At 41.5% G+C, this 25,037-nt stretch overlaps 1 protein-coding gene across 1 annotated transcript in view; it reads right to left on the bottom strand.

Annotated features, from left to right (window-relative positions):
• Positions 1-25,037, bottom strand: part of PLEKHA8 (pleckstrin homology domain containing A8) — a 237,270-nt gene that overhangs the window by 56,610 nt on the left and 155,623 nt on the right. Inside the window, exons 9-10 of the mRNA XM_053714195.1 lie at positions 24,273-24,358; positions 23,592-23,650 (exon numbers count right to left, since the gene is read on the bottom strand). Of these exons, the coding sequence (XP_053570170.1) occupies positions 23,592-23,650; positions 24,273-24,358 (145 nt within the window). The remainder of the gene's footprint in view (positions 1-23,591; positions 23,651-24,272; positions 24,359-25,037) is intronic.

The raw sequence follows: 25,037 nt of genomic DNA, 5'->3' as shown, positions 1-25,037 counted from the left end.
GGGAAGCGGATTATCTCAGTCGCCAAACGTTACATCCGGGCGAATGGTCTCTTCACCCAGAGGTATTTCTTCAGATTGTTCAAATGTGGGGACTTCCAGAAATAGATTTGATGGCCTCTCATCTAAACAAGAAACTTCCCAGGTATCTGTCCAGATCCAGGGATCCTCAAGCGGTAGCAGTGGATGCATTGTCACTTCCTTGGAAGTATCATCCTGCCTATACGTTCTTCTTCCAAGAGTAATCTCCAAGATTCTGAAGGAATACTCGTTTGTTCTGCTGGTAGCTCCAGCATGGCCTCACAGGTTTTGGTATGCGGATCTTGTCCGGATGGCCTCTTGCCAACCATGGACTCTTCCGTTAAGGCCAGACCTTCTGTCGCAAGGTCCTTTTTTCCATCAGGATCTCAAATCCTTAAATTTAAAGGTATGGAGATTGAACGCTTGATTCTTAGTCAAAGAGGTTTCTCTGACTCTGTGATTAATACTATGTTACAGGCTCGTAAATCTGTATCTAGGGAGATATATTATAGAGTCTGGAAGACTTATATTTCTTGGTGTCTTTCTCATCATTTTTCCTGGCATTCTTTTAGAATTCCGAGAATTTTACAGTTTCTTCAGGATGGTTTGGATAAAGGTTTGTCTGCAAGTTCCTTGAAAGGACAAATCTCTGCTCTTTCTGTTCTTTTTCACAGAAAGATTGCTAATCTTCCTGATATTCATTGTTTTGTACAAGCTTTGGTTCGTATAAAACCTGTCATTAAGTCAATTTCTCCTCCTTGGAGTTTGAATTTGGTTCTGAGGGCTCTTCAAGCTCCTCCGTTTGAACCTATGCATTCATTGGACATTAAATTACTTTCTTGGAAAGTTTTGTTCCTTTTGGCCATCTCTTCTGCCAGAAGAGTTTCTGAATTATCTGCTCTTTCTTGTGAGTCTCCTTTTCTGATTTTTCACCAGGATAAGGCGGTGTTGCGAACTTCTTTTAAATTTTTACCTAAGGTTGTGAATTCCAACAACATTAGTAGAGAAATTGTGGTTCCTTCATTATGTCCTAATCCTAAGAATTCTAAGGAGAAATCATTGCATTCTTTGGATGTAGTTAGAGCTTTGAAATATTATGTTGAAGCTACTAAGAATTTCCGAAAGACTTCTAGTCTATTTGTTATCTTTTCCGGTTCTAGGAAAGGTCAGAAGGCCTCTGCCATTTCTTTGGCATCTTGGTTGAAATCTTTAATTCATCATGCTTATGTCGAGTCGGGTAAAACTCTGCCTCAAAGGATTACAGCTCATTCTACTAGGTCAGTTTCTACTTCCTGGGCGTTTAGGAATGAAGCTTCGGTTGATCAGATTTGCAAAGCAGCAACTTGGTCTTCTTTGCATACTTTTACTAAATTCTACCATTTTGATGTGTTTTCTTCTTCTGAAGCTGTCTTTGGTAGAAAAGTACTTCAGGCAGCTGTTTCAGTTTGAATCTTCTGCTTATATTTTCAGTTTTTTTCTTTATAAGATTTAAACTTTATTTTTGGGTGTGGATTTTTTTCAGCGGAATTGGCTTTCTTTATTTTATCCCTCCCTCTCTAGTGACTCTTGCGTGGAAGATCCACATCTTGGGTAGTCATTATCCCATACGTCACTAGCTCATGGACTCTTGCTAATTACATGAAAGAAAACATAATTTATGTAAGAACTTACCTGATAAATTAATTTCTTTCATATTAGCAAGAGTCCATGAGGCCCACCCTTTTTTTGTGGTGGTTATAATTTTTTTGTATAAAGCACAATTATTCCAATTCCTTATATTTATGCTTCGCACTTTTTTCTTATCACCCCACTTCTTGGCTATTCGTTAAACTGATTTGTGGGTGTGGTGAGGGGTGTATTTATAGGCATTTTGAGGTTTGGGAAACTTTGCCCCTCCTGGTAGGAATGTATATCCCATACGTCACTAGCTCATGGACTCTTGCTAATATGAAAGAAATGATTTTATCAGGTAAGTTCTTACATAAATTATGTTTTCTTTTTTAAGACACGAAGAGTCCACGGATCATCTTAATTACTAATGGGATCCAATACTCAAGCTAGAGTACACAGATGATATGGGAGGGACAAGACAGGAAACCTAAACAGAAGGCACCACTGCTTGAAGAACTTTTCTCCCAAAAGCTGCCTCAGCTGAAGCAAAAGTGTCAAATGTGTAAAACTTGGAAAAAGTGTGAAGAGAAGACCAAGTTGCAGCCTTGCAAATTTGTTCCATACAAGCTTCATTTTTGAATGCCCATGAGGAAAAAACAGCTCTCGTGGAATGAGCCATAACCCTCTCGGGAGGCTGCTGTCCAGCAGTCTCATATGCAAAACGTATGATACTCCTCAGCCAAAAAGAAAGAGAAGTAGCCGTAGCTTTCTGTCCCTTACGTTTTCCTGAGAAAACAACAAACAGAAAAGAAGACTGACAAAAATCCTTAGTCGCCTGCAGGTAAAACTTTAAAGCACGGACCACGTCCAAATTGTGCAGAAGACGTTCCTTATTACAAGAAGGATTAGGACACAAAGAAGGAACAACAATCTCCTGATTAATGTTCTGATCAGAAACAACCTTAGGAAGAAATCCTAATCTAGTATGTAACACTACCTTATCTGAATGGAAAATAAGGTAAAGAGATTTGCAGTACGAATCTCCTTACCTTATTTTCATGCCAAGAGCTCTGACACTCTACGAGCTGAAGAAATGGCAACAGGAAACAAAACCTTCCAAGATAATAACTTAATATCTAAGGAATGCATAGGCTCAAACGGAACTCCCTGAAGGACTCTGAGGACTAAATTAAGACCCCAAGGAGGAGTAACTGGTTTAAACACAGGCCTGATTCTGACCAAGGCCTGACAAAAAGACTGTACATTTGGAACATCCGCCAGACATTTGTGTAACAAAATAGATAAAGCTCAGATCTGACCCTTTAGGGAACTCGTCGATAAACCTTTCTCCAAACCCTCTTGGAGAAAAGACAAAATTCTAGGAATCCTAACTCTACTCCATGAGTAACCCTTGGATTCACACCAAAAAAGATATTTACTCCAAACATTATGGTAAATTTTCCTAGTTACAGGCTTACGGGCCTGAATCATGGACTCTATGACCGGCTCAGAAACCCCCCACTTGGATAACATTAAGCGTTCAATCTCCAAGCAGTCAGCTTCAGAGAAACTAAATTTGGATGAAAGAAGGGCCCCTGAATGAGAAGGTCCTTCCTCAACGGGAGTTTCCAAGGTGGCAGAGACATCATCTTCACCAGATCCGCATACCAAATCCTGCGAGGCCAGGCCGGTGCTATGAGGATCACCGAAGCTCTCTCCTGTTTGATTCGAGAAATTACCTGAGGAAGAAGTGCAAACAGAGGAAATAGGTATGCTAGCTTGAAGGTCCAAGGAACCGCCAGAGCATCTATCAGAGCCGCCTAGGGGTCTCTGGACCTAGATCCGTATCTTGGGAGCTTGGCATTCTGATGAGTTGCCATGAGATCCAATTCTGGCTGACCCCACTTGAGAATCAGGTTGGAAAACACTTCCGGATGGAGCTCACACTCCCCCGGATGAAAGGTCTGTCTGCACAGGAAGTCCGCCTCCCAGTTGTCCACCCCTGGGATGTGGATCGCTGATAGACAGCAAAAATGGGCCTCCGCCCACTGAATTATCTTGGCTACCTCTGTCATCGCCAAGGAACTCCTCGTTCCTCCCTGATGATTGATGTAAGCCACTGAAGTTATGTTGTCCGACTGGAACCTGATAAACAGGACCTTGGCTAACTGAGGCCAGGCCAGAAGAGCATTGTAGATTGCTCTCAGTTCTAGAATGTTTATAGGAAGAATCGATTCTGGCTGAGTCCAAATTCCCTGAGCCTTTACGGAACCCCATACTGCTCCCCATCCCAGAAGGCTGGCGTCTGTTGTCACAATCACCCAAGCTGGTCTGCGAAAGCATGTTCCTTGGGAGAGATGATCCAGAGACAACCACCATAGAAGAGAATCCCATGTCTCCTGATCCAGAGATATTCGAGGAGACAAGTCCACATAATCTCCATTCCATTGTCTGAGCATGCTTAACTGCAAAGGTCTGAGGTGGAACCGAGCAAACGGGATGATGTCCATTGCCGCTACCATCAGCCCGATTACCTCCATACACTGAGCCACTGATGCCCGGGGAGTAGACTGAAGGACTAGGCAAGTATCGACAATCTTTGATTTCCTGACTTCTGTCATGAAAATCTTCATAGACAGAGAGTCTATTATGGTTCCCAAGAAAGTTACTCTTGTGTCTGGAACTAAGGAACTCTTTTCCAAATTTATTTTCCACCCGTGAGTTCTCAGGAAAGATAACACTGTGTCGATGTAAAACCCTGCTTGTTGAAAGGTTGGCGTCTGAACCAGAATGTCGTCTAGATAAGGCGCCACCCCGATTCCCCGTGACCGAAGCACCGCCAAAAGAGACCCCAGATTTTTTGTGAAAATTCTGGGAGCAGTGGCCAGTCCAAAAGGAAGAGCCACAAACTAAAAGTGTTGGTCCTGGAAGGCAAATCCTTAGGAACCTGTGATGGTCCCTGTGAATAGGAACATGTAGGTAAGCGATCTTTAAAACCACTGTTGTCATGAATTGACCTTCCTGGATTAAGGGAAGAATGGAATGAATAGTTTCCATCTGAAAGGATGGAACCCTTAGGAATTTGTTTAGGCTCTTGAGGTCTAAAATCGGTCTGAAGGTTCCCTCCTTTTTGGGAACCACGAACAGATTGGAATAAAACCCCAGACCCTGTTCCTGAACTGGAATGGGAACAATCACTCCCAGGACGGAGAGGTCTCTTACACAATGTAAGAACGCCTCTCTCTTTATCTGGTCTGCAGATAATCTTGAAAGTAGAAATCTGCCTCTGGGAGGAAAGCTTTTTAACTCCAGCCTGTATCCCTGGGACACAATCTCTATTACCCAGGGATCCTGAACATCCTGGACCCAAACCTGAGCGAAAAAAGAAAGTCTGCCCCCTACAAGATCCGGTCCTAGATCGGGGGCATACCCTTCATGCTGTCTTGGATTAGACTGCAGGCTTTTTGGACTGCTTTCCCTTAGTCCAAGACTGGTTAGATCTCCATGCAGGCTTAGATTGTTCCTGCTTAGAGGAAGAAGAGGAAGAATTTCCTTTGAAGTTTCGAAAAGGAACGAAAATTACTCTGTCCTCCTTTCTGCTTGTTTCTCTTATCTTGAGGAAGAAGATGACCCTTACCTGCCGTGATATCAGCCAGGTCCAAACAAGGTCTTCCCCTTGTAAGGAATAGCCAGAAGCTTAGACTTAGAAGACACATCCACAGACCAAGGTTTCTACCATAAAGCTCTGCGGGCAAGAATAGAGAAACCTGAAATCTTAGCTCCCAGCTTAATAATTTGAAGGGAAGCATCCGTAATAAAGGCATTGGCAAGCTTTAGAGCCTTTATCCTGTCCTGGATCTCTTCTAAGCAAGTCTCAGCCCTGAGAGACTCAGACAATGCATCAAACGAATAGACCGCTGCACTCGCGACAGTAGCAATGCACGTAGCAGGTTGCCATTGCAAACCCTGATGAACATAAATCTTCTTAAGAAGGCCCTCTAACTTCTTATCCATAGGGTCCTTGAAAGCACAACTATCCTCTATGGGAATAGTAGTTCTCTTGACTAAGGTGGAAACGGCCCCTTCCACCTTAGGAACTGTTTGCCAAGCCTCCTTAACAGAGTCAGCTATGGGAAACATCTTTTTGAAAATAGGAGATGGAGAAAAAGGAATACCTGGTCTCATCCATTCCTTAGAAATAATCTCTGAAGCTCTCTTTGGAAATGGAAATACGTCTGACTAAGAAGGAACCTCAAAGTATCTGTCCAATTTACTAGACTTCTCAGGGACAATCACAACTGTGGAGTCACAATCATCCAAAGTAATTAAAACCTCCCTAAGCAACAGGCGGAAGTGTTCTAGTTTAAACCTAAAGGTTACAACCTCCGAATCTGTCAGAGGCAAAGCACTTTCTGAATCTGAGATTTCCCCCTCAGATACTGCAGCAGTACCCTCCTCTTCGTGTCCTTGGGAGGGTACCTCCGAAATTGCAACAATTGCATCAGAACTTACTGAATGCCTGGTTTTCCTTTTACGCTTTCCTTGCAACATTAGAAAAGCAGACAACGCATAAGAAACTGCAGAAGACATGAGGGAAGCGATGTCTTATAAAGTAACCCCTGAAGGAGTTATAGTGGAAATGCAGGGCACTGCTTGTGAGGGCGGTAAACCTTGGGACGCTTGAGGAGAAAGCTGCGGTATACATTGATCATTGGCATTAGACTCCTGAACAGCATCCTCTTTAGTAAATGATGGTTCAGCAAAAAGTCTGTCCCTATAGCTTAAAGTCCTCTCAATACATGAGGAACAAAAAGGGATTGGTGGTTCCACATTGGCATTAAAATATAAAGAACAAGTGATAGCTTGCAAAGACTCTTGGTCCATCTTAACTACACAATAGTTCACAAATTTTGGCAATTTTTTGATCAAATTTAAAACTGACAAAAAACGTTACCGTCTCTTTAAATGTTGAACTGGAAAACTTTTTTTTTTTTAATACAGCATTAAATATTAGCCCTTATGAACACCTCTACACCTCAGCAGAACCCTGCTGAGGTGCCTACCTTACGGCCTCACTGCTTAGACAGGAGATGTACCCAGAACCGGAACTCTGCAGGATAAACAACGCATCCAGACCTCTGAAGGATGTTGCTCCTTTCTATCAGCGATGCGCAGCAGAGACCAAACAAGCGCTTGTGAAGAGCACAGTGAATACATACAGTAAAAACAGAAAGGGCGTGCAAACTGTTCCCTACAGGAAAAAGGAAGCCAGAAACGGCGTGCAAATCTTTTTCCTAGAACCGCACAACGTGGGCGTGCCAAAATTAGCCATCTCCCGGTCGCATGAATTACTAAAAGCGCCGGGAGAGGAGAACCACACAGCCAAAGTTATCAGCCCCAGTGCCTGCACAGTTACTGTCTAATAAAGTACCCAATCCATGAGTCTCTTTATGGTCCCATAAGAGTCAAGTGCCTCCATATCTGAGAATTGTCCCCCAGATACTAATGTCAGCACTAACCTCCTTATTTGCTCGACAGTGAAAGCAGCTCCAGGTTTAAGAGGTCCTCTCGCTCCTATGGACCTGCGATAAAAGAAAACTGAGTAAGAACTCTCAGTATGTCAGAAGTAGGGCAGCATCAGTATGGGAGATGCAGTGAGAATTATGTCCCACAAGTTCCCATTGCTCTAAAGCCACCAAAGCTCTACTGAAGAGACTGATATGGACTACGGCTACACCCTAGAACAAAGCAGCACAATCTTGTACTACTTTAAAAATAATAAACTCTTGATTGAAGAATCTATACTAACACCTCACTTTACAACTTCCTATCACTAATGTAGGCAAAGGGAATGACTGGGGTGGGAGGGAAGGGAGAAGCTATTTAACAGCTTTGCTGTGGTGCTCTTTGCCGCCTCCTGCTGACCAGGAGGTGAATATCCCATTAGTAATTAAGATGATCCGTGGACTCATCGTGTCTTAAAAAAGAAATATCTTCTAGGTAGGACATAACATCTCTAAGCTGTGCACCCCTGGCAACATACATATGTCAGCCCTAAAAGTAAAAATATGAACCTGCTTGTCTTGTCTAATGCATCTACTGAAGGGAAGGACTGTTAAAAAAATAATAATAAAAAAAAAAAATACATAGACTGTGCTCCCTCTTTGGAGGATAGAAATGAAAAATATGGTCGCCTCATACCCAATTGAAAAAGAGGAGTTTCAGTCCTTGGAATTTTCTGTCTATCCTTAAATTAAAGTGCTAGTCTAGGGTATGCCAAAATATTTACCAGACTTGAATGCTTCTTTGTCAAGTGCATAATATAAATTTAGTAGCTTATCTTCCTATTAAAGGGATACTAAACCCATTTTTTCTTTCATGATTTAGATAGAGCATGCAATTTTAAGCAACTTTCTAATTTACTCCTATTATCAAATTTTTCTTCATTCTCTTGCTAACTTTATTTGAAAAAGCAGGAATTTAAGCGTAAGAGCCAGCCCATTTTTGGCTTAGCACCTGGAAAGCACTTGCTGATTGGTGGCTACCAATCAACAAGCGCTACTCAGGTGCTAATCCAAAAATGGGCCATCTCTTAACCTTAAATTCCTGGTTTTTCAAATTAAGATAGCAAGAGAATGAAGAAAAATTGATAATTGCAGTAAATTCTAAAGTTGCTTAAAATCACATGCAAATTTGGGTTTAGTATTCCTTTAAATGGTACTTTACTGACAACACTATTACATGAGAGGACGCTGAAATGCATTACTTCATATAATTAAAGGTTAGGGAACGATGCATCAATGCAACAGGAAAAGACAACAAAATGCTTGGGTTTTATAGGTAAAAAATAATAGTAACAGACACAAGAACTAGTGATGTTAATTTACAGAACCACTGTTCTGGAGAAGACAATAAAAACAATTCAAAGAAGCTATATCAAATATGTAATTGTCTAGATAGGAAAAGACTTAACAAAATTAATTTGTATAACTTGGATGAGAACAGCCAGGAGGGTGATAAACCATTCAATTAGTAGAACACAATTTATTTATAGAAAAAGGGGAATAGCAGAACAAGCGGTCATAATCTGAAGTTGGAGTATAGCTGATGCAGAAAATCTTTTCAGAGTGGGAGTAAATAAATAGCATCATCAAGCAATTTTGCAGAAAAAAATGCTATATTTCAGCCAAGTTCTGATCTAAATAAAATTCCCCTCTCAGTCTCTTCCCCATTTTTAATGTGATTTGAACCAAACATTAGTAATTTCTATAACAAGATTACAATTTGATAAAGAGTTAATGATTAAAAACTTAAAAGCAGCTTACAAAATATATATATTTTTACATATATAGCAGCAATTTAAAATATGTCAATAAGGCTCTTATTTTAGTGCTGTAAAGTTTCTCTGTCTGTTAAAAAAACAAATCAATCCCCATTAAAGGGACATTAAACAATAAATACATGCTAGATAGAATGATGCACTCAAAGAAAAGATTAGTCTGAGAACAACATGTAGATGTATTTTTTAAAGTTTCATTAGCTGTTTAAATAATGTCAAAATAAAGGTAAATGTTTAGGGGACGAATTAGAATGAGCTTGATGCCCCTGATTCCGCGCGAGCCTTTAGGCTCGCTGGAAACAGTAGTTATGAAGCAGCGGTCTAAAGGCCGCTGCTCCATAACGTCCCCGCTGCCTCTGAGGCTGTGGTCTTCAATCCGCCCAATCCTATACGATCGGGCTGATTGGCCGCAAATCTGCAGGGGGCGGCATTGCACAAGCAGTTCACAAGAACTGCTTGTGTAATGATAAATGCAGACAGCGTATGCTGTCGGCTTTTATCGATGTACTGCGGACATGATACGCTACATCGTATCATGTCCGCTCGCACTTTGATAACAAAAACCCTTAGTGTCTATAAAACAATGGGAGCTGCCATTTGTAACTTAGTTTACATTGTGGCCAATTAGGGACAGTTATAGATAGGTCACTAGAGTATGCTGCCAATGACTGTGTGGAATATAACAGCGTTTTGCGCTTCCATTTATAACAGGAACTAAGAAACTCACAATTTCAGAATGGAATTACATGGAAAAAAAAAAAAAGTATATTGCAGAGGTTTTTATTAAAATAAATATTTAATGTCCCTTTAAGCTGCATTTTATCTGTTCCATGTCAAGGTGATAACACATGACATTCCGCATGAACTTACGCACAACAAAGAGATCTGACTTACACCATCACCTTTCCTCTGCTCCCAGGAACTGTTCTGACATCTGCAGTAATTTAATTGATATATTCAGACAACATCCTTCCCTTGCCAACTCAAAACAACGCTCCTTTTTCTGTATCTTCTATCTATAGTACATTCTATTAAATCCATAACCTACCTACCTCATCAGGTTTTAACCTTGCTATCATATACAGTCAGCTTCCTTCACTTATCTTTATTTTAGTGTATTTTGTAACAGTGCTGCAGAAACAAAATTATGCTAAATAAATCATTTGTTATAATTCGTAATCCTAAAAGAATTGTATTTTAATACATATTCTGATTCCTAATCCAGGTACGCATCACCGTTCAGTACTCTTCAATCATTAACTGTGGCAGGGGAATTAGAAGTTTAATCTGGCATTAAAATTGCCACTGACCTGAATGTCGAATAAGACAGGACTGAAGTCAGTAACACATTTTATTTCATTCAGCAATTCTTTGTGATCTATCTCCCAAATATTTGTAGATATCATTTTTTATCATAAAGAATGTGCAATGTCCAACAATAAACAGTTAAATATTTACTTAAAAATGGTGCAAAGTATTATGCAAATAGCATAATAGTAATCGTTGTATACAATTATTTATCTGCATCTAAATAGGTATTAGCCTCTTTCAGAAGAAGCAAGATTTGATTAAACTAAACATATAAAAGTAGTAACAATATAAATCATTGCTAAAGGGAAACTGTCATGCAAACAATGACATGATCTAACCACACAGGGGTTAAGTTCCCTCTGAAGCACAGTGATTGGTAGAGTCATGTGGCTGCCTTTGCCAATTTGCTTATTGGCTGTTTTTTGCTCAGTAGCAGCAGTTTTTGAAGCTCCCTAGTAGGACTTTAACCCCCAAACACACAGATTGAGGATAGCTCAAAAATGACATGCTTAGACATGTAATTTGTGTGTGTGTGTATATATATATATATATATATATATATATATATATATATATATATATATCATAAAAAACACCATAAGAATAATTTAAAACTATACCAATAACATGTGTTGACCAGACAACTTTGCAATATGATATGGTAATTACAAATATATGGAGAACCTCTTTTCTTCTACAAGATACGACGAGTCCACGGATTTCATCCTTACTTGTGGGATATTATCCTCCTGCTAACAGGAAGTGGCAAAGAACACCACAGCAGAACTGTATATATAGCTCTCCTCCCTTCCCCTCCACCTCCAGTCATTCTCTTTGCCTGTGTTATACTAGGAAGACATGGTAAAGTGAGGTGTTAGTTTTAGTTTCTTCAATCAAGAAGTTTTTTTATTTTAAATGGTACCAGTGAGTACTATTTTCCTCAGGGGGATATGGAAGAAGATTTCTGCCCTGAGGTGGAGGATCTTAGCAGTTGTAACTACGATCCACGCTGGTTCCCATAAGACTTCTGAAGGTAACCATGGGACATCTTCAGTGTGGAGACCGGTTTCATGCTACAAGCAGCATTAAGGTATGTGGAGCCTTTTTATTCTGAGGAGACTTGGTATATCAGAAATGGCTGACATTTATTTCCCTGTATGGGAATGGGGTAAGCAGTAATCCTATTTACAAAGAGGGGTATTACTGGATGCCCTAGATTTTATTTCTAAATGGTTGACTTTAAATGGGCATTTTGTGACATGGGAGAGACAAAAAATAACGATACATTACGTTTTTATTTTTGGCATTGAAATCATGTTTAATGTGTGTTTGAGGGGTTATACTGGGTTGTGCATAACTTAGGTGTAAAACCGCTTTCCCATGCGGTTGTGTTTGGGCCTACTCCGGCATTGACCTTAAGGGGCGTGGCTTATTTTCGCGCACACAGATGCGCACAGGCTAGGCAGCAGCAAGCAGTAACTTCGGTGTTCGGGCTCCTGGATGTACAAGCTGGTCTGGAGTGTTGGAAAGTTGTTTTTAAGTACCCTGGGGGAAGGTAGGCGCCACAGAGGAGCTGTGGCGAGGTGCAGAGGGTATTTTTGACTGTTAAATAACATTGTTGATCTAAGTACTTTAAGAGCCTTATTTCTGCCCTTACTTCTGGGTGCAGTAATTTTTGGGTAAACCAACAATTTACAGTTAAATTTGGGGTTAATTTAATGTTGTTTAAGCATTTTGGAAAAATTGTTCACTTTTTCTTTTCTTAAAGACGCAGAACACGTTTTTTCTAAAGTTTATTTTAAGCAATAAATAAGTGTTTTAACGACTTTTGTGGTTATTACTAGTCTGTTCAACATGTCTGACATTGAGGAATCTGAATCTCATTGTCTATGTGTTTAGAAGCTATTGTGCAATCCCCTCTAATATTGTGTAACTCTTGTACTGAAAGAGCCTTACATTGTAAAGACCATATATTAGGTCAAGAAAGTGTGCCTAAGGATGATTCTCAGTCTGAAGAGAATCAGGATATGCCATCCAATTCTCCCCAAGTGTCACAACCTTTAACGCCCACACAAGTGACTTCTAGTGCAGGAGATGGCTGCAGTTATGTCAACTACCCTTACAGAGGTATTATCTAAATTACCAGTGTTGCAGGGTAAACGCAGTAGGTCAGGTATTAATGTAAACACTGAGTTCTCTGATGCTTTATTTGCTATTTCCGATGTACCCTCAGTGTTCTGAGTTGGGGATCAGGGAATTACTTAGCAAAGAAAAAGGAACAGCCGCACTAATAAGGCACCAAGGAGAAGGGCTGATAAAAACAAAAATGTATTGGAACACTTTAAAATAAGGTATGTGGCAGGCAAACATCCTGACTAGTTTCGTGCTCACAGGAGCACTTAATCATAGGATGTGTTTGCATGTGCAAGCCCCCTATTTAAAGGGACAGCATAATCAATTAATGAAACTAAATTAAAAACATAAGTAGATATGTACATAAAAACTGACAAATTCATATATTTAAGTCATCTACATTACAGTGGAGAAACAGAAAACACTTAATAAACATAAATAAAAGAAGATAGATATTAACAATACTGCATTAGCACAATTCACCTGAAATAAATGCAATAAATTTCATCTTCATTCATATATATTCATGTATGTATAATTATGTTCTTATTCTGTTGGTTTTCATATATCTCATTAATGAACAAAGTAACCTTATGAAACCAATATGATTAGGCTGCATCATCATATGTTATGACCCCATAATAAAAAATCTTGAATATATATATATATATATATATATATATATATATATATATATATATATATATATATATATATATATATATATATATTATAAACCTAAGGAATTACTGTCTGAGGGTGAAATTTCAGATTCAGGGAATGTTTTACCTCAGACAGATTCGAATGCTATGTCCTTTAAATTTAAGCTTGAACACCTCCGCCTGTTGCTTAGGGAGGTTTTAGCGACTCTGGATGATTGTGACCCTATTGTAATTCCTCCAGAGAAATTGTGTAAAATGGATAAATATTTAGAAGTACCTACTTACACTGATGTTTTTCTGGTTCCTAAGAGAATTTCAGAAAGTATAAGAAAGGAATGGGATAGACCAGGTATACCGTTTTCTCCCCCTCCTAATTTCAAGAAAATGTTTCCCATATCAGATACCATTCAGGACTCATGGCAAACGGTCCCTAAGGTTGAGGGAGCTATATCTACCCTAGCTACTACTATACCCATTGAGGATAGTTGTGCTTTCAAAGACCCTATGGATAAGAAATTAGCGGGTCTACTTAAGAAATTATTTGTTAATCAGGGGTTTCTTTTACAACCTACGGCTTGCATTGTTCCAGTAACAACTGCAGCAGATTTTTGGTTTGAGGCTCTAGAAGAGTCTCTTAATTTGAGACTCCATTAGATGACATCTTAGATAGAATTAAGGCTCTCAAGCTAGCCAATTCTTTTATTACTGATGCCGCTTTTCAAATTGCTAAATTAGAGGCAAAGAATGCTGGATTTGCTATTTTAGCACATAGAGCATTGTGGCTCAAATCTTGGTCTGCTGATGTCTCATCAATAACTAAGCTTTTAGCTATTCCTTTTAAGGGTAAGACCCTTTTTGGACCTGAATTGAAGGAAATCATTTCTGACATTACAGGAGGTAAAGGCCATACCCTACCTCAGGATAAGTCTGTTAAAATGAGGGGTAAATAGAATAATTTTCATTCCTTTCGGAACTTTAAAGGAGGACCCCCCGCTTCCTCTTCTTCCACAAAGCAGGAAGGGAATTTTACCCAATCTAAGTCAGTCTGGAGACCCAATCAGAACTGGAATAAGGGTAAACAATCCAAAAAGCCAGCTGCTGCTCCTAAGACAGCATGAAGGGGCGGCCCCCGATCCAGGACCGGATCTAGTAGGGGGCAGACTCTATTTCTTTGCTCAGGCTTGGGCAAGAATTGTTCAGGACCCCTGGGCACTAGAAATAGTGACCCACAGTTATCAATTGGAATTCAAGGACTTTCTCCCAAGAGGGAGATTTCATCTTTCAAAGTTATCTGCAAACCAGATAAAAAGAGAGGCGTTCTTACGCTGTGTAAAAGACATTTTTACTATGGGAGTAATTTGTCCAGTTCCAAAATTGGAACAGGGACAGGGGTTTTACTCAAACCTATTTGTGGTTCCCAAAAAAGAGGGAATGTTCAGACCCATCTTAGACCTCAAGTGTCTAAACAAATTTCTAAGAGTTCCATCATTCAAGATGGAGACAATACGAACAATTTTATCAATAATCCAGGAGGGTCAATATATGACTACCGTGGACTTGAAGGATGCTTACATTCATATTCCTATCCACAAGGATCATCATCAGTTTCTAAGGTTTGCCTTCTTGGACAAACATTATCAGTTTGAGGCTCTTCCCTTCGGGTTGGCCACAGCACCCAGAATCTTCACAAAGGTTCTAGGGTCTCTTTTGGTGGTTCTCAGACCGCGAGGCATAGCGGTGGCGCCTTATCTGGACGATATTCTGATCCAGGCGTCAACATATCATCTGAGAAACTCTCACACGGACACAGTGCTGTCTTTTCTGAGAACTCACGGCTGGAAGGTGAACATAGAGAAGAGTTCACTTGTCCCACAGACAAAGGTTATTTTCTTGGGAACTCTGTTAGACTCGGTAGCCATGAAAATATTTCTGACGGAGGTCAGAAAATCAAAGATTCTAAATACTTGCCGAGCACTTCAGTCCATTCCTCGGCCATCAGTGGCTCAGTGTATGGAGGTGTCAGATTAATGGTAGCGGCAATGGACATCATTCCGTTTACTCGCTTTCATCTCAGACCACTGCAGCTGTGCATGCTCGGACAGTGGAATGGGGATTATGCAGATTTATCTCCTCAGATAAATCTAGATCAAGAAACCAGAGACTCTCTTCTTTGGTGGTTGTCGCTGGATCATCTGTCCCAGGGGACTTGCTTCCACAGACCCTCGTGGGTGATAGTGACAATGGACGCCAGCCTCCTGGGCTAGGGTACAGTCTGGAATTCCCTGAAGGCTCAGGGTGTTTGGACTCAGGTGGAGTCTCTACTTCCAATCAATATTCTGGAACTGAGAGCAATATTCAATGCACTTCAAGCATGGCCTCAGTTGGCTTCGGCCAAATTCATCAGATTCCAGTCGGACAACATCACGACTGTGGCCTATATCAATCATCAGGGGGGAACAAGGAGTTCCGTAGCGATGAGAGAGGTGTCCAAAATAATCCGTTGGGCGGAGGCCCACTTTTGTCATCTGTCAGCAATCCACATCCCAGTTGTAGGGAAAGCGGATTTTCTAAACAAACAGACTTTTCATCCGGGGGAGTGGGAACTCCACCCGGAGGTATTTGCCTCATTGATTCGCCGATGGGGCAAACCGGAATTGGATCTGATGGCATCTCGACAGAATGCCAAGCTTCCAAGATACGGATCCAGGTCGAGGGATCCCCAGGCCGAACTGATGGATGCCTTGGCAGTGCCTTGGTCATTCAGCCTAGCTAATGTGTTTCCTCTCCTTCCACGCGTGATTGCTCGAATAAGACAGGAGAAAGTTTTGGTGATCCTGATAGCGCCTGCGTGGCCACGCAGGACTTGGTATGCGGATCTAGTGGACATGTCTTCACTACCACCGTGGAAACTTCCTTTGAGACAGGACCTTCTCATTCAAGGTCCTTTCCAACATCCAAATCTAACTTCTCTGCAGCTGACTGCGTGGAGATTGAACGCTTGATTTTATCGAAGCGAGGATTCTCTGATTCTGTTATCAGTACTTTGATACAGGCTAGAAAGCCTGTTACTAGAAAGATCTATCATAAGATATGGCGTAAATATCTTTATTGGTGTGAATCCAAGGGCTACTCATGGAGTAAAGTTAGGATTCCTAGGATTCTGTATTGTCTCCAAGAAGGATTGGAGAAAGGCCTATCAGCTAGTTCCTTAAAGGGACAAATTTCTGCATTGTCAATTTTGTTTCACAAACGTTTGGCAGATGTGCCAGATGTTCAGCTTTTTTGTCAAGCTCTAACCAGAATTAAGCCTGTATTTAGACCTATTACTCCTCCCTGGAGTTTGAATTTAGTTCTTCGAGTTCTTCAAGGGGTTCCGTTTGAACCTTTACATTCCATAGATATAAAGTTATTGTCTTGGAAAGTTCTGTTTTTGGTTGCTATTTTCTTCTGCTCGTAGAGTTTCTGAGCTTTCAGCATTACAGTGTGATTCGCCTTATCTCATATTTCATTCTAATAAGGTGGTTTTACGTACCAAACCTGGGTTCCTTTCTAAGGTTGTTTCGAATAAGAATATTAATCAGGAAATTATTGTTCCTTCATTGTGTTCTAATCCTTCTTCCAAGAAGGAGCATCTGTTACATAACTTGGACGTGGTCCGTGTCTTAAAGTTCTACTTACAGGCAACTAAGGATTTCCACCAATCATCTTCATTGTTTATTCTGGAAAGCATAGGGGTCAGAAAGCTACGGCTACCTCTCTTTCTTTTTGGCTGAGAAGTCTCATCCGCCTGGTATATGAGACTGCTGGACAGCAGCCTCCTGAAAGAATTACGGCTCATTCTACTAGGGCTGTGGCTTCCACATGGGCTTTTAAAAACGATGCATCTGTTGAACAGATTTGTAAGGCTGCGACTTGGTCGTCCCTTCATATTTTTTCCAAATTTTATACTTTTGCTTCTTCTGAGGCTGTTTTTGGGAGAAAAGTTCTTCAAGCAGTGGTGCCTTCCGTTTAGGTCTCTGTCTTGTCCCTCCCTTTCATCCGTGCCCTTTTGCTTTGGTATTGTATCCCACAAGTAAGGATGAAATCCGAGGACTCGTATCTTGTAAAAGAAAAAGAAATTTATGAATACCTGATAAATTGATTTCTTCTACAATACGATGAGTCCACGGCCCTCCCTGTCAATTTAAGAGAGATTATGTTTTTTATTATTTACAACTTCAGTCACCTCTGCACCTTTTAGCTTTTCCTTTCTCTTCCTATAACCTTCGGTCGAATGACTAGAGGTGGAGGGGAAGGGAGGAGCTATATATACAGCTCTGCTGTGGTGCTCTTTGCCACTTCCTGTTAGCAGGAGGATAATATCCCACAAGTAAGGATGAAATCCGTGGACTCGTCGTATCGTAGAAGAAATCAATTTATCAGGTAAGCATAAATTTTCTTTTTTCCTGTTCAGCCATAGTGCCTTCTAAAAAGCTACACTATAATAATGACTTTACACTATGTCACGATTATGTGAGGTTGGTCACTATGCTTGTTCTAGCAACACAGAGACGATAATGTAAACTCTTGATACCAGCATCTAGGTATGCTAAAAAACATAATTTATGCTTACCTGATAAATTTATTTCTCTTGTAGTGTGTTCAGTCCACGGGTCATCCATTACTTATGGGATATATTCTCCTTCCCAACAGGAAGTTGCAAGAGTATCACCCAAGCAGAGCTGCTATATAGCTCCTCCCCTCACATGTCATATCCAGTCATTCGACCGAAACAAGACGAGAAAGGAGAAACTATAAGGTGCAGTGGTGACTGGAGTTATAATTTAAAAATTTAGAACCTGCCTGAAAAAGACAGAGCGGGCTGTGGACTGAACACACTACAAGAGAAATAAATTTATCAGGTAAGCATAAATTATGTTTTCTCTTGTTAAGTGTGTTCAGTCCACGGGTCATCCATTACTTATGGGATACCAATGCCAAAGCTAAGTACACGGATGATGGGAGGGACAAGGCAGGAACATTAAACAGAAGGAACCACTGCCTGTAGAACCTTTCTCCCAAAACCAGCCTCCGAAGAAGCGAAAGTGTCAAATTTGTAAAATTTGGAAAAAGTATGAAGTGAAGACCAAGTTGCAGCCTTGCAAATCTGTTCAACAGAGGCCTCATTCTTAAAGGCCCAGGTGGAAGCCACAGCTCTGGTGGAATGAGCTGTAATTCTTTCAGGAGGCTGCTGTCCAGCAGTCTCATAGGCTAAACGTATTATGCTACGAAGCCAAAAAGAGAGAGAGGTAGCCGAAGCCTTTTGACCTCTCCTCTGTCCAGAGTAAACGACAAACAGAGAAGAAGTTTGTCTAAAATTTTTAGTTGCCTGTAAGTAGAACTTCAGAGCACGGACCACGTCTAGATTATGCAAAAGACGTTCCTTCTTTGAAGAAGGATTAGGACATAATGATGGAACAACAATCTCTTGATTGATATTCCTATTAGAAACAACCTTAGGTAAAAACCCAGGTTTAGTACGCAGAACTACCTTGTCTGAATGAAAGATCAGATAAGGAGAATCACAATGTAAGGCAGATAACTCAGAGACTCTTTGAGCCGAGGAAATAGCCATCAAAAACAAAACTTTCCAAGATAAAAGCTTAATATCAACGGAATGAAGGGGTTCAAACGGAACACCCTGAAGAACTTTAAGAACCAAGTTTAAGCTCCACGGAGGAGCAACAGCTTTAAACACAGGCTTAATTCTAGCCAAAGCCTGACAAAAGGCCGGGACGTCTGGATGCTCTGCCAGACGTTTGTGTAAAAGAATAGACAGTGCTGAAATCTGTCCCTTTAGCGAACTAGCGGATAAACTCTTTTCTAAACCCTCTTGTAGAAAAGCTAATATCCTAGGAATCCTAACCTTACTCCATGAGTAACTCTTGGATTCGCACCAATATAAATATTTACGCCATATCTTATGGTAAATTTTTCTTGTCACAGGTTTCCGAGCCTGTATTAATGTATCAATAACCGAATCCGAAAACCCACGCTTTGATAGAATCAAGCGTTCAATTTCCAGGCAGTCAGCCTCAGAGAAATTAGGTTTGGATGGTTGAAAGGACCCTGAATTAGAAGGTCCTGCCTCAGAGGAAGAGACCATGGTGGACAGGACGACATGTCCACTAGGTCTGCATACCAGGTCCTGCGTGGCCACGCAGGCGCTATCAGAATTACCGATGCCCTCTCCTGTTTGATCCTGGCAATCAGCCGAGGTAGCAACGGAAATGGTGGAAACACATAAGCTATGTTGAAAACCCAAGGGGCTGCTAATGCATCTACCAGCACCGCTCCCGGGTCCCTGGACCTGGATCCGTAACAAGGAAGCTTCGCGTTCTGGCGAGATGCCATGAGATCCAGATCCGGTTTGCCCCAACGAAGAATCAGTTGAGCAAATACCTCCGGGTCAAGTTCCCACTCTCCCGGATGAAAAGTCTGGCGACTTAGGAAATCCGCCTCCCAGTTCTCTACGCCTGGGATGTGAATCGCTGACAGGTGGCAAGAGTGAGACTCTGCCCAGCGAATTATCTTCGAGACTTCCAACATCGCTAGGGAACTCCTGGTTCCCCCTTGATGATTGATGTAAGCCACAGTCGTGATATTGTCCGACTGAAATCTGATGAACCTCAGCTTTGCTAACTGAGGCCAAGCAAGAAGAGCATTGAATATTGCTCTTAATTCTAGAATGTTTATTGGGAGGAGTTTTTCCTCCTGAGTCCACGATCCCTGAGCCTTCAGGGAATTCCAGACTGCTCCCCAGCCTAGAAGGCTGGCATCCGTTGTTACAATCGTCCAATCTGGCCTGCGAAAGGTCATTCCTTTGGACAGATGAACCGGTGACAACCACCAGAGAAGCGAATCTCTGGTCTCCTTGTCCAGATTTAGCAAAGGGGACAGATCTGAGTAATCCCCGTTCCATTGACTGAGCATGCATAGTTGCAGTGGTCTGAGATGCAGGCGCGCAAATGGCACTATGTCCATTGCCGCGACCATTAAGCCGATTACCTCCATGCACTGAGCTACTGATGGGCTTGGAACGGAATGAAGGACACGGCAAGCATTGAGAATCTTTGATAACCTGGACTCCGTCAGGTAAATCTTCATCTCTACAGAATCTATAAGAGTCCCTAGAAAAGGAACCCTTGTGAGTGGTAACAGAGAACTCTTTTCCACGTTCACTTTCCACCCATGCGACCTCAGAAATGCTAGAACTATCTCTGTATGAGACTTTGCATTCTGAAAACTTGACGCTTGTATCAGAATGTCGTCTAGGTACGGAGCCACCGCTATGCCTCGTGGTCTTAGTACCGCCAGAAGTGATCCCAGAACCTTCGTAAAAATTCTCGGGCCGTGGCTAACCCGAAGGAAAGAGCCACAAACTGGTAATGCCTGTCTAGAAAGGCAAACCTCAGGTACCGATAATGATCTTTGTGAATCGGTATATGAAGGTAAGCATCCTTTAAGTCCACCGTGGTCATATATTGACCCTCTTAGATCATGGGTAGGATGGTTCGAATGGTTTCCATCTTGAACGATGGTACCCTTAGGAATTTGTTTAAGATCTTTAAGTCCAAGATTGGTCTGAAGGTTCCCTCTTTTTTGGGAACCACAAATAGATTTGAGTAAAATCCTTGTCCCTGTTCCGATCGCGGAACTGAGTGGATCACCCCCATGATTAAGAGGTCTTGTACACATTGTAGAAATACCTCTCTCTTTACCAGGTTTGTCGATAACCTCGAAAGATGGAACCTCCCTTGTGGAGGAGAGGTTTTGAAATCCAGAAGGTATCCCTGAGATATAATCTTTAACATCCAGGGATCCTGCACATCTCTTGCCCAAGCCTGGGCAAAGAGAGAAAGTCTGCCCCCCACTAAATCCGTCTCCGGATAGGGGGCCCTGACTTCATGCTGTCTTAGGGGCGGGAGTAGGCTTTCTGGCCTGCTTGCCCTTGTTCCATGACTGGTTGCCTTTCCAACCCTGTCTGTAACGAGCAGTAGTTCCTTCCTGTTTTGGAGCGGAGGAAGTCGATGCTGCTCCTGCCTTGAAGTTACGAAAGGCACGAAAATTAGACTGTTTGGCCTTTGGTTTGGCCCTGTCCTGAGGAAGGGCGTGGCCCTTACCTCCCGTAATGTCAGCAATAATTTCCTTCAAGCCGGGCCCGAATAAGGTCTGCCCTTTGAAAGGAATGTTAAGTAGTTTAGACTTGGAAGTTACATCCGCTGACCAGGATTTAAGCCAGAGCGCTCTGCGCGCCTGTATGGCGAATCAGGAATTTTTAGCCGTAAGTTTGGTTAGATGTACTACGGCATCTGAAACAAACGCATTAGCTTGCTTAAGGGTTCTAACTTTGCTCAAGGCCTCATCCAACGGCTCTGTGCGAATCGCCTCTTCCAGAGACTCAAACCAGAATGCTGCTGCAGCCGTGACAGGCGCAATGCATGCAAGAGGCTGCAATATAAAACCCTGTTGAACAAACATTTTCTTAAGATAACCCTCTAATTTTTTATCCATTGGATCTGAGAAAGCACAGCTATCCTCCACCGGGATAGTGGTACGCTTGGCTAACGTAGAAACTGCTCCCTCCACCTTAGGGACCGTCTGCCATAAGTCTCGTGTGGTGGCGTCTATAGGGAACATTTTTCTAAATATCGGGGGAGGGGAAAAAGGCACACCGGGTCTATCCCACTCCTTACTTATAATTTCTGTAAGTCTTTTTGGTATAGGAAAAACGTCAGTACACACCGGTACCGCATAGTATCTATCCAACCTACACAATTTCTCTGGAATTGCCACCATGTCGCAATCATTCAGAGCCGCTAATACCTCCCCTAGTAACACACGGAGGTTCTCAAGCTTAAATTTAAAATTTGAAATTTCTGAATCCGGTCTCCCCGGATCAGAACCGTCACCGACAGAATGAAGCTCACCGTCCTCATGTTCTGCAAATTGTGACGCAGTATCAGACATGGCTCTCGTGTCATCAGCGCGCTCTATCCTTAACCCAGAGCTATTGCGTTTGCCCCTTAATTCGGGCATATTATATAATACTTCTTTCATAACATTAGCCATATCATGTAAAGTGATTTGTAAGGGCCTAGATGTACTAGGTGTCTCAATCCTACGCATCTCCCGAGCGGGAGACGCAGGTACTGACACGTGAGGAGAGTTAGGAGGCATAACTTCCCCCTCGTTGTCTGGTGATAGCTTCTTTATCGGTACAGATTGACTTTTATTCAAAGCAATATCAATACAATTGGTACACATCGTTCTATTGGGCTCCACATTGGCTTTTGAACATGATGAACAAACAGTTTCCTCTGAATCAGACATGTTTAAGACAGACTTAGCAATGAAACTAACAAGCTTGGAAATCACTTTCAATAACTTTACAAGCAAAATAAAAAAAAAACGCTGCAGCGCTTCAAAAATACAGATATAATTAAGATTTAACGCTTTTAATCACAGTCAGCACACTGTCACAGATCTGCTGTGACTGATTACCTCCCTCACAAATGAAATTTACAGACCCCTGAGCTCTCTAGAGACGCCCTGGATCAAGGAGGAAGAAGCAGAAGACTGTGCAATAATTTTAACTGCGCAACAAGGCGCTAAAACAAGGACCCTCCCACTCCAATCACAACAGTGGAAGCCCTGATATAACGGTTTCCATGCAGAAAAATATGTTAGCCATGTGGAAAAAAATCATGCCCAAAGCGATTTATCACCAAAGTACCTCACAAAAACGAATAACATGCCAGTAAACGTTTTATTAAAAAACAACATTTTTCAATGTCATGCAAAGCTATCACTAAGCCTGCTACCAGTCGCTACCACTGCAGAGAAGGCTTAAGTATTATTTCAGTGTTAACAGTATTTTCTCAGTCAAATTCTAGTCCCTAGAATATAACTCGACTGCGCATACATTTATCAGCCTGATACCAGTTGTTACTACTGCATTTAAGGCTGTACTTACATCATACGGTAACAGCAGTATTTTCTTAGTCAATTCCATTCCCAGAAAATAAAGTACTGCACATACCTCATTTGCGGAGGACCCCGCATGCTATTCCCAGTTTCTGAAGTTACCCCACTCCTCAGAATGTCGAGAACAGCCAGTGGATCTTAGTTACGCCTGCTAAGATCATAGATAAAACACGCAGGCAGTTTCTTCTTCCAAATACTGCCTGAGATAGAAAAACAGCACACTCCGGTGCCATTTAAAATAACAAACTTTTGATTGAAGAATAGTTAAGTAAAAACTCCAGCTCCTCTCGCGACCTCCTTCTTTGTTGAGGGTTGCAAGAGAATGACTGGATATGACATGTGAGGGGAGGAGCTATATAGCAGCTCTGCTTGGGTGATCCTCTTGCAACTTCCTGTTGGGAAGGAGAATATATCCCATAAGTAATGGATGACCCGTGGACTGAACACACTTAACAAGAGAAATAATAAACAATAAAATGTATCTAGCTCACCTTAATATTCCCCACAAAGTCCATTTTTACAGGTGCAAACACTGTTGACCCAAGCTTGTCTAAGAACAAAAAAAAAAACAGAACGTTAGTATGCACTACCAATGCATGAAATGGGAAAAAAAACTATTTTCAGAGTTAAACTAAATAAAAAGGAAGCAAATCAAATAGCGACAGTATATTTTAAAAAAGTTATTATGTTCTAAGTGAGGTGTAGAATTTTGAATTTGACCCGAGAGGCTAATTGTAACCAGCAAAAGGATTGGCACAGGGGAGCGGTGCTGGATAACACTTGGAGGAGTCTGGCAGTATTGATAATAGTATATGATGTGTGAGTACATCAGAAAACGTAATGTCTGTTGTGTGAGATGGAGGTGACAAGGTTTAGCAAAGGTGTAGATGTGAATAGTGAAGGAAAGAACAGTGTAACTCCAAGAAAGCAGACATGAGATGCAGACCTTACAGCACAGTTATCAGCAGTAATGTTTGTTATTCATGTAGCGTTAAGTGGAATAATAAAAATAAGTTAAAGTTTACTATTAAAAATGTATTTGATTTAGTGCAGTATAATTTGCCACTGTGATTATTAAAAATGCTCACAATATTACAGCCAGGATAAATTGTAATATTAACAAATATGTCCCTAATTAACAAACACACAATAAGAGAATATAAAAAGCGTACCTAGAACAGGGACAATTGCATAACAAGAATTTAGGAAATATTCTGTTGGGATACCCTCTTCATCTTCAAACTTAATATCGTTGAATCTTAAAGGGAGAAAAAAAAAAACATTAACGTGTTCTTACAGAATATCGTCAAAATTTGTCATAAAATATGTAGCATTTATATAGAAGAACAAGCAATGATCAAGATGAATTGTATAGCATCCTATATAATAAAAGGCCAAGTGTGTTTGTCCGAAGCTGTCATGCGCAGTAGAGACTGCGCGCGAGGACAAACACACCTGGCCTTCCAACTAACCTGGCGTCGTGTTGTGGAGTGGGCATGGCCGGGCGGTTGCGACGTGGGCGGATTCGGGCGCGGTGTGGGCGTGGTATGGGCGGGCCAAGAGAGTGAGACAGAGAGCTCTAAAGAGGGGGGATATAGAGAGCAGAAGAGGGGAGATAGAGAGGAGAGAGAGACAGCAAAAGAGAGAGGGAGAGAGAGACAGCAAAAGAGAGGGGGGAGAGAGACAGCAAAAGAGAGGGGGAGAGAGATAGCAAAAGAGAGAGGGGGTAGAGAGACAGCAAAAGAGAGAGGGGGTAGAGAGACAGCAAAAGAGAGAGGGGGTAGAGAGACAGCAAAAGAGAGAGGGGGAGAGAGACAGCAAAAGAGAGGGGAGAGAGACAGCAAAAGAGGGGGAGAGAGACAGCAAAAGAGAGGGGGGAGAGAGAGAGCAAAATAGAGGGGGGAGAGAGACAGCAAAAGAGTGGGGAGAGATAGACA

The sequence above is a fragment of the Bombina bombina genome, chromosome 5 (genome assembly GCF_027579735.1).
Source record: "Bombina bombina isolate aBomBom1 chromosome 5, aBomBom1.pri, whole genome shotgun sequence".
In the NCBI taxonomy this organism is placed as follows: Eukaryota; Metazoa; Chordata; class Amphibia; order Anura; family Bombinatoridae; genus Bombina; species Bombina bombina.
Note: the sequence above shows the minus strand (reverse complement) of the source record. Positions and strands in the feature narration are given on the sequence as shown.